The sequence below is a fragment of the Cydia strobilella genome, chromosome 11 (genome assembly GCF_947568885.1).
Source record: "Cydia strobilella chromosome 11, ilCydStro3.1, whole genome shotgun sequence".
Classification (NCBI taxonomy): Eukaryota; Metazoa; Arthropoda; class Insecta; order Lepidoptera; family Tortricidae; genus Cydia; species Cydia strobilella.
Genome location: NC_086051.1, coordinates 10,556,335 through 10,572,051, shown reverse-complemented (window position 1 = coordinate 10,572,051; position 15,717 = coordinate 10,556,335). Strand labels below are relative to the sequence as shown.

The 15,717-nt window shown below is 37.6% G+C and overlaps 1 protein-coding gene and 1 non-coding gene across 2 annotated transcripts in view; both read left to right on the top strand.

Annotated features, from left to right (window-relative positions):
• Nucleotides 1–587: 587 nt before the first annotated feature.
• Nucleotides 588–15,717, top strand: part of LOC134745206 (nuclear pore complex protein Nup160 homolog) — an 83,580-nt gene continuing 68,450 nt past the window's right edge. The window contains exons 1-10 of the mRNA XM_063679203.1: nt 588–827; nt 969–1,074; nt 1,626–1,842; nt 8,072–8,177; nt 8,622–8,817; nt 9,101–9,270; nt 12,368–12,531; nt 14,643–14,736; nt 14,931–15,082; nt 15,402–15,541. Coding sequence (XP_063535273.1) covers nt 734–827; nt 969–1,074; nt 1,626–1,842; nt 8,072–8,177; nt 8,622–8,817; nt 9,101–9,270; nt 12,368–12,531; nt 14,643–14,736; nt 14,931–15,082; nt 15,402–15,541 — 1,439 coding nt within the window. The 5' untranslated portion in view covers nt 588–733. The remainder of the gene's footprint in view (nt 828–968; nt 1,075–1,625; nt 1,843–8,071; nt 8,178–8,621; nt 8,818–9,100; nt 9,271–12,367; nt 12,532–14,642; nt 14,737–14,930; nt 15,083–15,401; nt 15,542–15,717) is intronic.
• Nucleotides 6,407–6,478, top strand: Trnat-cgu (transfer RNA threonine (anticodon CGU)). The gene has a single exon. It is a non-coding gene; the product is annotated as a tRNA-Thr (tRNA).

Below are 15,717 nucleotides of genomic sequence, written 5' to 3'. Positions count from 1 at the left end.
CTCGCGCCGTGTGGAGGGACCTTTATGACTATACAAGCCCTTGTTGCCCACCAAAGAGTAAAGTAAGTATTTGCCCACCATAAACCATCCTAAATTATAGTTTGTCAAAGGACTGTCTCATTTCAAACATAGACAGAGAGAATCTGACTGTCTTTGTCTTACACTAGTACTAGCACCCAAAAGAAAAGGATGAGTATAGTTTTTTTTGTTCTTATTTACTGCCAATTTGGTTTGACCAACTATAATTGTCTTCCTTAATAAAAATTATAACCGGCCAAGTGCAAGTCGGACTCGCCCACCGAGGGTTTCGTACTTTTTAGTATTTGTTGTTATAGCGGCAACAGAAATACATCATCAAATCAAATCAGGTTTTGCGGAAAAAAATAAAATTTGAAAATTTTAATAACCCAACTTATGCTCCTAAGTCAACGGCTGAAAAAAATACTCAGAATCGGGTCCTTTTGCTTATATGGTTCATGTTATACTCATGTCCCAGAGCCTAACTAGCGCCACCGGAGAGATTAGGAACTATTATTTAAAGCTGAAAGCGGTCACTTTACAACAATTCTGCCATAAGAGATTGGCATCCTTTCTATACCATCCATACTTGTTGTGTACCCGCCGTTGCAATTTCATAAAATAACCTAAATATTTTCTTTCCTATATCGTTTGAAATACATTAAGTTCTAAAATAACTTTACGGGTTTCTGTAAATTCTGTATTTATTTGAAAAATGGAGTTTGTGGATGCGGTGCCGATAACTTTTAAAGAGATTACCCCGACTAGCAACGTACCTGAGAAATGGAAGGAAGTTATTCTAAACACAGGCAAGTATTTTGTTTGTTTACTTGTATTACTTTATTTTCCTGTTGCTATACTGTTTCTTATTACCGTTGGAATGCTTTTGTAAAGTATAGGTTTCTTGATTTTCTGCTTTTCAATTTATCCATAATAACACTTTGTTTCAGGCGGTACACACAGCACATTACAAGACATCAAGCTGCCTCAGAGAGCTGGAGGATATTGGTATAAGGATTCAAAGAAGGCTAACACTAGAAATCGTTTTATATACTGGTATATAGTTAAACAATATATTTTATTTTATTTAATATTAAGGTTTGCCAACAGGTGTAATACAGATACAAATGGACTTAAGTAATGAACACAAAAATCATACCAGAGTATTCTCACATTTATAGGCAAACACAACTTGCTAAAATTACGTGCTTCCTTTTGTACTTATGTTAAAATTCTTAACCTTAGCCAAAACAAAACAAAAAAAAACAAACAACTATATGTCAATTTTAGTTTCCTTGAACAGGTTGTTGTGCTCTCTACACATCCTTGGAACTACACTCTGAGACCCTACATTGGTTCTACAAGTGCTAGTTGCGAATGGTCTAAAATTAGTGGGTCGAGCATGCTTTCTGGGTACTGTAAAATTAATTTTCTGCAACAACTGAGGACAATCCAAAGCCCCATTCAAAATTTTGTAAAGCAGTACCTGGTCGGCGGCCCAGCGACGGTCTTCCAGAGTATTTATATTGAACAGCGAGCGAACAACGAATATGACAAATATTACATTATTTTAAATGAAAAAAGTAAAAAATATAACTTTTTTTTAGGCAAACTACATCAGATGCTATTGAACTATCAGAAGCCTCTCTAGATGTGAATCTGACTAGCAGTAACCTGCGATGCAAAGTGGCTCCTGGAACACCACCCCTCAGCGGCATGTCTGTTTATGAAAGGACAGCTTCCCAGGACATTGTTATCTTAGCTGCTACTGTATCATCAGTCCATAGGCTCATATTTCCACATCCAGAGAGTATTGATAAAAAGGTATCTACTTGTTTTGTTTTTTTATTAATTAATTAATAAAGCTGCCTGTGCATTCACACATAATAATAATAAGCCCGCAGGCGTGTGGCGAGCTGTTGGGGAGTAACGACCCCACAGACCCGAGTGCTCCAGAAGGTTGATCAGGGTCTCTGTCGCCGGCAGATGAGGATGAGAGGTGTGGTATTCAAAACTGATATCAATTAGCCAAAAAATCAAAACGGTCCGACACAGACAATTTCATAATCATTTAGATTTCCAAATTTGGTTACGATTGGTTAAGGTTTGGAGGAGAAAACAGTGAGTACGAAACCTCGATTTTTGAGATTTTTACTCAGGATTTTTCGCCTAAGCTGCAGTTGTCCTTATCGCACTAATTTTAGGGGCGGGGTCAAGTTTCTAAATACGTACACAGACAGAAAAGTAATGGGCAATAGTCGACATTGAATGTCGATATGCTTGCTGATTGCAAGGGCATATTATAGAGTTAAGGACTATATCACAGATCGGGATGTATGGAAAATTAACTTAAGTGACAAACCAAGTAGTCTAATGGCAAATAATTGAAATTGATTTTATTTATATTTCTGTTATATATTTTTTGTATTGATTGAAATGTTTAATTTGTTAAATAGGTAATTGAAATTGATTTTATTAATAATTCTGTATTTTCTAAGTATGTAAATTGTAATGTATGTTGTGATTTGTGATTATTTGGATGAATGTTTAATTTTAATTTTGTACAACTGTACTTTTTTGACTTTCATAGGTGCATTATGTTAATGCCTAAATTGAAATAAAGAAAATTGAATTGAATTGAATTGATAATCTAGTGATGGGATAAGTTAGCGATAAACCATAACAAAGTCGCGATTTGCCTCTTAGTAGGCGAAGTATGTAAAGTGAGTATGCACTTTGGCCCCAGGGGATATCGTTTAACACTATTTATTATTCCTTGGTTCATACAAAGCTGAGCTGACGCCAGGGACCGGACAACCCTTTCCGCGATAAAACCCTTTCAATGGGCGACACTTAAACACGGCTAACACATTGAAAGACTTTCCCTTTTGAACTGCAAGCCCATTCATACCCCTACCTTTGACTAACCCTTTACCGAAAAGCTAACCAAAAATAAGGCTAGCTCTTAATAAGGGTTACCCTTATCTTTAAGCGCTTTTTATAAAGGTTTCCCTTTGCGTGAAAGAGGCAGGATTAGTATATATCTACGGTAGTATGAAAAGGAAAGAAAATACGTGCCTAGTCAAAGAACGCCGCCGTCGCCGCCGATGATCGCTCGGATTCGAAGTAATGTGTGCTTTATGAACAAGGTAGACGACTTAAATTAGCACGCTTATATGCTAAAACGGAAGCCCTTTATAAGGCTAACCCTTATAAGCAATATGCAAGGTGTTGGTGAGCGGATGATAAGGGTTTTGTAAAGGTATTTGGGCTACCGATTACTCAAATGTGGTAGCTTTATATAAGGGTTTTTAAAAGCAAAACAAAGGGTTTCGTCTGGCAAAGGGTATGGTGAGTTAAGCCTTATGCAATACCCTTATAAAACCCGGATAAGGGATAGCGGGCCGCTGACGCACTAGCTACGAGATTAAGTCCTGGCTACCCCCCAAAAAGGGAGGGGAAAAGTCGGCTCCTGCGGTCCAATTTGCGCTCTATTTCTACCTATCTGTTGCTAAGAGATCAAATTTGGTATAATTTTTGTGTAAATTAGGGATGAATAATTTATTTTAGAAATAATAGTTTCACGTTTTCATACACTTCTGAATATATGAACGAAACATATAATATATTATATATAATTTTTGGTCACTGATTTGCTTTTTAGAAGCAAATTGTGGTGATTTGTACTAAAAATTTATTACACAATTTAGTTTATTTATTCTTTATTTAGAAAAGTATCAGTTCTAAGTACGTATTCATACATTTGATTGTAAAAAAAAAATAGTAATACTTTGGTTAAAATATTGTTTTATATTTTACAATTTTCACTATTATTCTAAAATTTATTTTAAACAAAGTATTAATTTTATTAAAATTTTAATGACGTGATCTTGTTAAGTATGTACATGAAAAGGGCTCCACGAGGCGAAATACTTTTTACGCTAATTATTTTATCTTTTTTTTTTATTTACAACAAAGACGAAAGTTCGAGAAAAATATGGTTACTTAATAATTGCCTAACTTGTTGAAAAAATAACTTTACATAATATCAATTTATAACTGTATTATATTCCATAATATGTTTTAAATACACCATATTATTTTCTAATTTTTAAAAGAATAATTAATACATTTAAAATAATATCTGTCTGTCTGTCTGTCAATCTGTCTATCCGTCTGTGACTAGGCTGTATCTCGTGAACCGTGATAGCTAGGGAGTTGCAATTTTTACGGATGATGTTATTTCTGTTGCCGCTATAACAACAAATACTAAAAACAGAATAAAATAAATATTTAAGTGGGGCTCCCAAACAACAAACGTGATTTTTTTGCCGTTTTTTGCGTAATGGTACAGAACCCTTCGTGCGCGAGTCCGACTCGCACTTGGCCGTTTTTTGTTAATAGCTTTTAAACTTTTTTTATGTGGGAATAAACGCTTCGAATACATTGAGAATCCAATGAGGTATCATACGTATTTTTAGGAGTTAGTATCTCTATTAGTGGCAGCCGTACAAGCCCAATTTCAAAGAAAAGCCGCAAATCGATGTACAGTTTAGCCGTTTGGCACACGCATACTAAGAGGTCAAAACAAAATTTTTGACCCGCAGTTCCTAAAAAAACTGCTGAAACATTTTTTTTGTATGGAAAAAAACTTTTTTTTTTTTAAAACCTATCGTGTGTGGTATCATACGAAAGGGCCTTTTGAGGCGATTCTAAAAGTATACCACATCATTACATTTTAGCCATTTTTTTTGTAAATTAAAACAAATAGAATTTTCAAAACATACCAAGTTTGGGGTCAAGTTAAAGGGTTAAGGAGGTATTTACGTATCATTGTATGATTAATATGTACCGTATCTGCAGTACAGTTCCATAAGTCTCTTAAATAGGTATTGAAGTAGAACCCGTAGAACTGTGTCACTTTGTATTGAAAAAAAAAACAAAACAATTTTTTTTAATTGCTTTTTTGGGGTTAGGAGGATATCACGTATCATTTGTGGTATATTGTACAAAAAAATATCGTATCTGGAGGAGCCCAAACTTGGTATGTTTTGAAAATTATTTTTCTTTCAATTTAAGAATAATGGCTAAAATGTAATGATGTGGTATATTTTCAGAATCGCGTCAAAAAGCCCTTTCGTATGATAGATAAGAGAATAATACGAAAGGTTTAAAAAAAAGTTTTTTTATAAAAAAAAAAAAGGTTTCAGCACTCTCCTCTTAAGGCAATTTTTTTTAGGAACTGCGGGTCAAAAATTTTGTTTTGACCTCTAGTATACGTGTACCAAACGGCTAACCTGTATATCGATTTGCGTTTTTTTTATGCGAACAGCTTACACTATATTTTTCACTACTTGAACGTTTTGTAGACTAGACTATTGTCCCAAATTGGGTTTCATATTTATTCCGACCAGAATTAGGAGCTCTTCAAACACACCTATTTTTATCAAAATCTGACTCGTAAATAAAAAACGGACCATTAATAAAACTGTATAATTACATCAAAGTAAGAAATATCACATGTCACATGTTTCTTTATTATGATAATTTTATCTAACCTGAGGCTTTCTTTTTTCTATTCAACGGAGCCGGAGAGCGGCAAATTTGTTTTTCATCACACTTGCTCGAAAAGATCTTATTTCATGCAGGTGTACTGAAGGGAAAAGGCCTATATTGTTCCCGCGGGAGTAATAGCTTTCTTTTTTAATTAGGTATGTCACTAATTCATACGTACCAAGTAAGTTATAAGTAAAATACTTTGTTTAAAGTCAAGGTGTAAGGGAGTTTTACTTTTAAAATACTCACGACTATAATTTAATATTTTTGTTTATGATATTTAAAAATATTTAATTGGATTAATTTAACAGCCGTTATCTTGTATGTTTTTATACAACAATGTTTTCTTGTATGTCCATGTTATGTTATGTTTTTTTACTCGTCTGTAACTCGAAATGTTAATTAGATTGCAGGTTGTAGAAGGATATTGAATTCAGTTACTTAAAACGCGATCGGCGTGAGGCCGGCGAGGAGCGAAAATAACGTGCGCGGCTGTGTGCGTGAACCACACACACTGCGATAGTCCCTCGGTACGCGGTACCGCCCCCGTCAGCACGACGGCGATATTTACTTTCAAATCTCAAAATTGAGTTCGGGCTCGGCTCCTGTTTCGTCTTAATTGTCTAGGTTAATTAGAAGCACACGTTGTTGCGAGGGGTTCCAGAAAAGGATAACACTCAGCATGTGTCGCAGCACATGGGTATTGTTACGACGCTGATTTTCATTGACTAACTCTTTTTAAGTAGTCACACTACTATTTATCGAGGCGGGAATCGAACCCGCGTCTTCAGCTTACGCGGCTAACGACCTGACCACTAGAAACCGCCGGCCGGGCTGGGTGGTCTAGTGGTCAGGACGTTAGCCGCGTAAGCTAAAGACGCGGGTTCGATTCCCGCCTCGGCCACCGGTGGTCTTGGTCACTTTTTCTTTAGTGTATGATATCTATTTCAGTTTATAATTGACACATTATTTGTTTAAAACTTTAAATTACTAAGGCATTTTTTTTATAAAATTAGATTAGACCGCGGGCCAGGAACAGATTTCCATGACCAATCGCCTCCCGGGCGAAAACTCGTATAGTGGTTAACGGCTATGTATGATGAACCCTCGTGAACGTCAGCTGCCGCTTCGTTGGTGGGTTGAGGAATGGCATCAATAGTCTATAAAAAAGTTTTTTGTCTTCGCCTCCCGCTTGGTACTTTGTCAGATGATAGTTTAGATGCTATTGTGAATAAACAAAATCGTCAGCCGATTGTATCGCTGTGGAAAGACCGTCAGCTGGTCACATGAACATGTAAAAAAGAAAATTCTTTTCAGTCATCGGTGTCATCGCCTCCTGTTTGATACTTTGTCAGATGATAGTTTAGATGCTATTGTTAATAAAACAAATCGTCAGCCAGTTGTATCGCGATGGAAAGACCGTGTTACGCGTTTCGTTGGCTGCCATTCCTCAACCCACCAACATAGCGGCAGCTGACGTTCACGAGGGTTCATCATACATAGCCGTTAACCGCTATATGAGTTTTTGCCCGGGAGGCGAAGACAGACGAAATTTGCGCCTAGAAGTCTAGATCTACAACCCACAATGCAGCAACACTCTTATGTACATTGGTGGACCTTATTTTAAAAGGCAGAAGTTAACAGTGTGGGCGATGGTACCCTTAGTGTACATTAAATTTCTTGTTACTTACATATTTTTATTGTCTTCAAGTAACAATCCAATAGCTTACCAAGTATTAGCAATATTATATTTATTATGTTATCATTAATTTTGTTTTCAAAATTGTAATTGTTGTTTTTAGGGTTCCGTACCCAAAGGGTAAAAACGGGACCCTATTACTAAGACTCTGCTGTCCGTCTGTCTGTCACCAGGCTGTATCTCATGAACCGTGATAGCTAGACAGTTGACATTTTCACAGATGATGTATTTCTGTTGCCGCTATAACAACAAATACTAAAAAGTACGGAACCCTCGGTGCGCGAGTCCGACTTGCACTTGGTCGGTTTTTTTATTTTATTGCATGTGGCACATGTGTAGCTTGTGTTATTTAAATACAAAAAATGTACAGCGCTATTCTCTCTCTCTCTCTCTTTAGCCTTTTTCTACCCTTTGGGTGTAGGCCTCCTTCATTTTGCGCCATTCGTCGCGGTTCTGTGCGACTTGGAGCCACTGTTTCCCCGCAGTCTTCTTGATGTCGTCGTCCCAACGCATCTGGGGTCTACTTTGAGGACGCTATTCCCCCCGTAGTCGTTTGCTCCACCAATCGGTCTTTCGTGCTACTACTATATGTTATCAACATAATTTTGTACTGTAATGTGAAAGTATTAATAATCATGCTCATATGTAAATATTATGGGTCATGTAATAATGAGATTGATTAACTAAAACAATAATAACATTAATTATTTGGTAGCTACATTAAATTCTGTTCAAATATTTGTATACATATACTGTAAAATGTTTCCCATACCAACATAACTATTATTTTTGTTACAGTCCACCTTTGGTTCTATGAGCAGCTCCACTCCTTCAATATTCCATGACACCGGTGCCATCAATAATCCTATCAATTATCACATTCTTAATCAGTATTCAAATCCAAGTAAGTTTCTAATCTAATATGGTTAACGATAGATGACATTTGGTAGCATACAGCTTTAATATATGGTTCATTGTATTTAAAGTTCTCGCCAAAATGTATTCCTTTTATGTCAATCTCTAAAATATCCTGAATAAATGTGTCATAAGCTCATTGAACATTGTTGTTCTTTTTAGGGTTCCGTATCCAAAGGGTAAAAACGGGACCCTGTTACTAAGACTCCGCTGTCCGTCTGTCTGTCACCAGGCTGTATCTCATGAACCGTGATAGTTAGACAGTTGAAATTTTCACAGATGATGTATTTCTGTTGCCGCTATATCAACAAATACTAAAAAGTATGTAACCCTCGGTGGGCGAGTCCGACTCGCACTTGGTCAGATCACTATCTATCCTTAAGTTTCATTACTGTTTGTCTTTGCCTTGAGATGCTAAATTGTATGGTTACAGCAAGTGGGGTGCCTCATACTTGCGCATCCCTCCTCCTCGATAATGGTGAAGCGGTATTTGCACTTGCATTTGGCTATGGCGGGGAAGGTGGCCTGCTACTGGTTAAGTTGCCTGTTGCTGGGTCAGCTGTTACTACGTTATTGAAGAGAGAGTCTACTGTGCCGAGATTTTTGTCTGGTATCACTGGAGCACTTAGGTATTCTATTACTTTTAAGGCAACTAAAGAAGTAGAAGATAAAATATGTAGTTCACAATTTTTTATTTCATGAATTTCCCTCCTTTTAGTGAGGGAGAGAGTGTGGTTTAGGGGAAGGTTGTATAACCACCATCATTTTCCATCGCTAGTTTCTCATAACCCTGGAGGATTTAATACTTTTTCCTTCAGTTCAATATATAGTTTAGTTTTCTTCTATTAATAATTTGAACTAATTCTTAAAGCAAGTGTTTAAAGACCAACATTTTAACTTTCTTATTTCCAGAGGAAAAAATGTAGACAGCATAGAAACATATGGCGTAGTGCTCACCCACGGCCTGGCCGTAGCGATATGCGGCGACGCGTGCCTCCGCGCTTGGGCCATCAACGACGGCGGCGCGCCTTGTGTCGTCACCCCGCCGCTTTCGCAGACCGTCGTGCGGCCCAAACCGCCCCGTGAGTACACTGATATGATGTACAGCAGTGGCGGGTATTCGCTTTTTTAAAATACTGATTACTTTAGGAAGGTCATAGGATAGTTTTTGTCGTCATCATCATTATCCCACGCAGACAAAGTCGCGGGCGTAAGTAGGTATAGTGTTTAGATTTCAAACAGTCCCCTTTCGGCTTATCCTTTGTCTATTGTTAAATAAAACCGCACGTGCTACTTACTAGCATAAAAAAATGGTAGGGCCGTTTTAACCGGTTATTGAATTACCACTCTATGAAGATTGCAATAAGGTTTAAAATGAACTAATGGGAAAACATATTCTATAGCTGTGTGGTCTTTGCGGTTACTGAGTGCCGGCAAGTCGAACGCTACAGAACCAGTCTAAAATGTGTCATCGATATGCGTAACAAAGGCGCGTTATCGGAGAGCGCACTTACACTGGTTTTTTTAGCGTTGGACTAGCCTGCGCTCAGGTGCCATTTAAAATTATGCACGAACCAGGTAAGGGACAGGGACGGATTGCGATTAAAACATTTTGATGGATTCATGACAAGTATGTATTTATTTAAGGCTTTTTATTCACTGGGCAACTAAAATATTAGACCTTTCATTAGGCATAATATATAATAATATAATTTGGCCGTGCATTAATATTTTAAAGGCCAATAATTTATTAGCTCCAAATAGAAGCATCATATTATTAAAAAAACTGGCATCAAATTCAAGCCACAAAAGTAATAATTGGGATCTTGAAATGATAGTTTGGCAACTATGATTACTTAGGTGTAAACAACTAATATGACAACAAATATTAAAAATCATACGCTTTACAATAATAGATGCCAATTTATTATTTAGTTGCCAAACTATCATTTCAAGATCCCAATTATTATTTTGTGGCTTGAATTTGATGCCAGTTTTTTTAATAATATGATGCTTATATTTGGAGCTAATAAATTATTGGCCTTTAAAATATTAATGCACGGCCAAATTATATTATTATATATTATGCCCAATGAAAGGTCCTGTTTAATATTTTAGTTGCCCAGTGAATAAACATACTTGTCATGAATCCATCAAAATGTTTTAATCGCAATCCGTCCCTGTCCCTTACCTGGTTCGTGCATAATTTTAAATGGCACCTGAGGCCAGGCTAGTCCAACGCTAAAAAAACCAGTGTAAGTGCGCTCTCCGATAACGCGCCTTTGTTACGCATATCGATGACACATTTTAGACTGGTTCTGTAGCGTTCGACTTGCCGGCACTCAGTAACCGCAAAGACCACACAGCTATGGAATATGTTTTCCCATTAGTTCATTTTAAACCTTATTGCAATCTTCATAGAGTGGTAATTAGGGAATGCAATAACCGGTCAAATTCCATAACCGGTTTCGGTTACGGTTATGACAGACAAATAACCGGTTTCGGTTATAACCGGTTATTTTTCATTACTGAATGAAACGTGTAAATATCACTAAATAACGATATAAACTAGGTATCGGGCATAGCAAATGAAACAAAAACTTAATTTTGACTTGGTTTATCAATTTTAAAGAGATTTATGAATATTATTTAAAATTTAACAATCAACATTAGTAAAGTAACCATATAAATTATATGGTTACTTTACTAATCATATAATATAAATTATAATATAATATAATATTAACAGTTCAAATCTACATGTTTCACTTTCATATCACATAATTAATACAGTGTAAAATAGTTTTTGTATTTGGTTAGCATTACATTATAAGTTGAATTTAAGCATATACACATGATTATCATAAGTATCATGACATGATGTAAAATAATAAGTTTTGTTAAATAGGTACACACTGTACACAGATAGATTAAATTATAAATGACCAAAAATAGTAAATAAAACACTTTCTTACCTTAGAACATTTGTAATGGCAAATTATAGTTCAATATTCATTCACTCAACCAACACCAACAGTTCAACACCTATACTATAATAATAACTTTTAAAAAATTCACTACGAATAGTACGAATGCGTTAACATGTGCTATTTCCCGATAAACAGATTGGTGACTGACGTTCTAACTTAGCCGCTCAGGTAGATCCATTAGCTTAAACCACCCTTCCTTATCACAGTGCGAAAGAGACTTAAGATTCTTAAACAATAAGACGGTATAATATTGTCTTCGGTTACCGCGATAGTTACTCATGAAATAAAACTATGAAAACGGATTATATCGCGTATATTGAATTTATAATTAGACGGTAATTTAGTTTTGACTTGAAATATATTTGAAGTTATTTAATAATCATTGCGTATTTGTTTATTACAATTAACAAATTCAGGATTTATATGTCAATGTCAATTGGTATTTGTTGTATGTTGTAGCAAACTATAGGCAAAAAATGCAAAAATGTCATACGAGAAATAACCGATAATAACCGAAACCGGTTATTTTAAACTCTCAATAACCGATTATGAAATATGGCCAAATAACCGGTTATAACCGATTATTTCGGTTACGGTTATAACCGGTTTGCATTCCCTAGTGGTAATTCAATAACCGGTTAAAACGGCCCTACCATTTTTTTATGCTAGTAAGTAGCACGTGCGGTTTCATTTAACAATAGACAAAGGATAAGCCGAAAGGGGACTGTTTGAAATCTAAACACTATACGTCAGTGATTTAAGAAAAAAAATCGACCCCCGACATGTTTTAGCACTACACCAGGGGCCCGTTTATCAAAAGCTTGTAGCTTGTAATACAAGTGGAAGTCCCTTTCTAATCAAAGCTGTCTAAAAGGGACTTCCACTTGTATTACAAGCTACAAGCTTTTGATAAACGGGCCCCAGGGGAGCTTGTACAATAGCTTATAACATAACAAAAGCTGTCAAAAAGTGACATCCACTTGTATTACAAGTTACAAGCTTTTGAGAAACGGGTGCCTGATGCAAAATATGTGTTAGCGCTACTGGGAATGAAAAACGTATTAGAAACTCATAGCAAAGGTAATATGATATGAAAACTAAAGAACTATTGTAATATCTACTTTATGCAGAAAATAAGTGTTTTTTATGCAAAATGCAAAGAACAAAAATGTATAGTCTTAATTTTCAGCACATGGTCATATGCTACAAAAGACCACCGGGCCAAACGGAGACGTGACACTAGTGGCGTATCTCTCGTTCCCCAACGAATGCGAATTCGTAGTGATGAAGATGCTAGACGCTGGCGCGGGCGCCGTCAAGTTCTCACATGTTTGTCGTATCTTTGGACCGCAGGTGAAATTAATAACCTAATCCAATGGCTTTTATAGGATGCCTTTTTCAAGTGTGGAAAATTTAACGGTTTTTGAAAAAAAACGCTTTCAGTCAAATTAAACATCGCGGGTAAAGGATGACTCACGTTAGACCTGGCCGTGTCCGGGCCGGAGCTTCCGGCGCTTCGTTTTCTATGGAAAGCATCACGTGATCAGCTGTCATGTCATATAAAAGTAAGCGCCGGAAGCTCCGGCCCGGACACGGCCCGGTCTAACGTGATTCATCCTTAAACCAGCGATTGATAATAAACATAGATGACGAACTAGCCCTGCAAAATGACCCCACACATTTTGAGCCACGCTGGGTGGGGCGTAAATGTTGCGCCACGGCGCTATTTAGTTCGCAAATGGCGGCCCGTTGTCACAGTCGTAGTAAGAAGTATTTAGATTATTTCTTTAAGGAGAAGATATGCCTTACTGTGCGGTTAAATGATGTGCTAGCCGTTCCAACAAACACTGAAAATATTATGGGATTACCTTTCACATATAATTTGGCCATGATAATATTATTTTGATTTCTTTTGCTCATGACAGATTTTATATGGGGATGATGTCATGCAGTTTTAAACAGCCATTGATATTATTAAGATCCTATTATTTTAAATTTGTTAATATGTTGTGGTTGTTTTGATATAGTCCGTTTAATTTAAATTAGTGGTAGTAAATACTAATCGCCGTTGTAGGTGGCGCTTTTTTAATGTGTATATTTTAACATGTCCCTGGCATCTTGGCTCTTGGCTCAGCCCCTTGGCTAAAGGACCGATGTGGCTAATTTTGGTATAAAAATATTTGTGGCAGACCAGTAGGCCTAGCACAAGATTGGCGCGACAGTATCTCGCGGCGAGATCAGACTACCCGCCTTTTTCTATGTTAAAAGAGGGACGGATAATCTATCTCGCCGCGAGATGCTGTCGCGCCAAACATGTGCTAGCCCTACAGGGACGGTTAGAATGGTGAGAAAATATGGAAATTGTTCAAACAAACTGTTCTTACGACGTGTCAAATAAGAATTTCTGCATTTTTTTTCTGATCAAGATGAAAATCGATATTTGCGAATCTGAGAGAGGCTTTTCATTATGATTCTGAGGTAAAAGCGGCAAGAACGGCCGTCATATTGAATTTCTCTATTTGAGATGATCAATCAAGATGAAAATCGATGTCTGAGGATTAAAGAGGACCTTTATTATGAATCTGAGGTCAAAATTTATAGAAACGTTTACGTTATTTACAGTACATCTGGTGCTCCATTACGATACCCTGTGCTATAACAAGCACATTACGTAACTATGTGGAAAATTTAATGGGCCATATGTCATGTACTGTAAAACATTGTACGATACACGTGGGAAAAGGTAATTCGCAACTCGTGTCGATTTAAAACACTCTTCGGTCGTGTTTTAAAATTCGCCACTCGTTGCGAATATCGCGCTTGTATCGTAAATAACTATTAAAAACGTGCGACAGACGTACATGGCCATCAATAAATTATCTATCCCATTATTCACTTAAAAATAACATAATAAATTATCGTACAAAAATATTGCATATAATTAAAACATGTTCTATATTGCATGAAACCGTCTACTAAGAGACAGTTTTCATTGTCATGTATTTTCAAGTGACAGTGTTACAGCATGGTTACGGCCAATCAGAGCGAGTAATTTTAAAATAGACTAATAGTATTTCGGGTCGGTGAAATTGACCAATCATAATCTTGGTCAAAGAAAACCCATACCTAAACTTTGACTTTGCAATTGGTCCGCTGGTGAGCATGCGTATTCAAATTTTGTAGCCTTTTATAAGCTGATATTTTCTTTGAAGCTAGTCATCCATGTTTATTATCAATCGCTGGGGTAAACATATTTCGAAGTTGCGACATGTTACCATTAACACAGGATATGTCACAGCAGAGCTTAGCATATTTGCTGTATCTTTAAATTCTTTGAAAAATCCTAGCATGCCTTGTGAATTTTCTTGTTGAGCATTGAATAAGTTGTCTGGTGAGCTGGGTTATTTTAGCGTGGCAGAACAATCTCCATAGTTTATCGTTAGAAATACTTTCCTGTGTTCCAGTTGGATCTTCTGGATTATACAATAGGCTACGGAGATGGCAGTGACGTCATTTGGGCCCTGTGGAGTCAACCTGATGGAGAAACTATCATAACAAGTAAGTAACATTAGGATTTTGTCACAGATTACTTATTTTGTGTAGGGATTTGCAGTCCGGATCTTATATTATTTGCAAATCCCAATTGCTTGTCAAGGATGACTTAAGTATGCACATCTACCCTACGTACAGTTGAGAACGTACTTTCTTCCGATAATGGTTAACTAGTATATGAATGTTTGTTATTGGCACAGGCAGCACCCTGAGCGCGGAGGTGTCATGGCGCATGGTGGCCCCCCGGGAGCCGCCGCCGCCGCTGCCCGTGCTGTCCTCCCACCAGCAGTACCGCGATCGGCTCCTCACGCCGGGCCTGTTCCCGCCGCAGGTCGTCAGGAAAGCTTTGGCCGTGAGTACTGTCACATCACACACGAGGGGAGGTGTCATGGTGCAGGGAGCCGCCGCCGCCGCTGCCCGCGCTGTCCTCCCACCAGGTCGCCAGAAAGGCTCTGGCTGTGAGTACTGTTACATCACTAACACCAGATCTGATATCCTGACGAATATCGTACTTATCTTGTGAGCGGCTTGCTCACGGTAAACGCTACGTCCAGGCCGTCCAGCTGCTAGTAACGATTTCTTTGGTCACTTTTTCATGTGATTTTACCTATCTTGTAAACAACTTCCTTTGGGAAATTGCCTTAATCATAATATATTTTCGTTTCCCGTAGATCTACCGACGAACATGGGGCAGCAGCGAGTCAGCGAGCGAGGGCGACCTGAGCGAGTCGGCCATGAACGCAGTGCAGACGCGACTGCGGCACCTCACCGCCCGCGCCGCCTCGCCCGACCACTCGCACTTGATGCACAAGTAACTAACATTGGTGTATAAATAGCTTGTTACGCACGGATTTAGCGACGCTCGTGTAGTAAACGACTGAACGAGTCAGCTGGCTTTCCATCCGAGCGGATTGAATCTGCTTACCCCACAGCAGTGAACTACGTAGAAGTGAATATTAATCGAGTCTGCGTCTATCTTGTAACAGT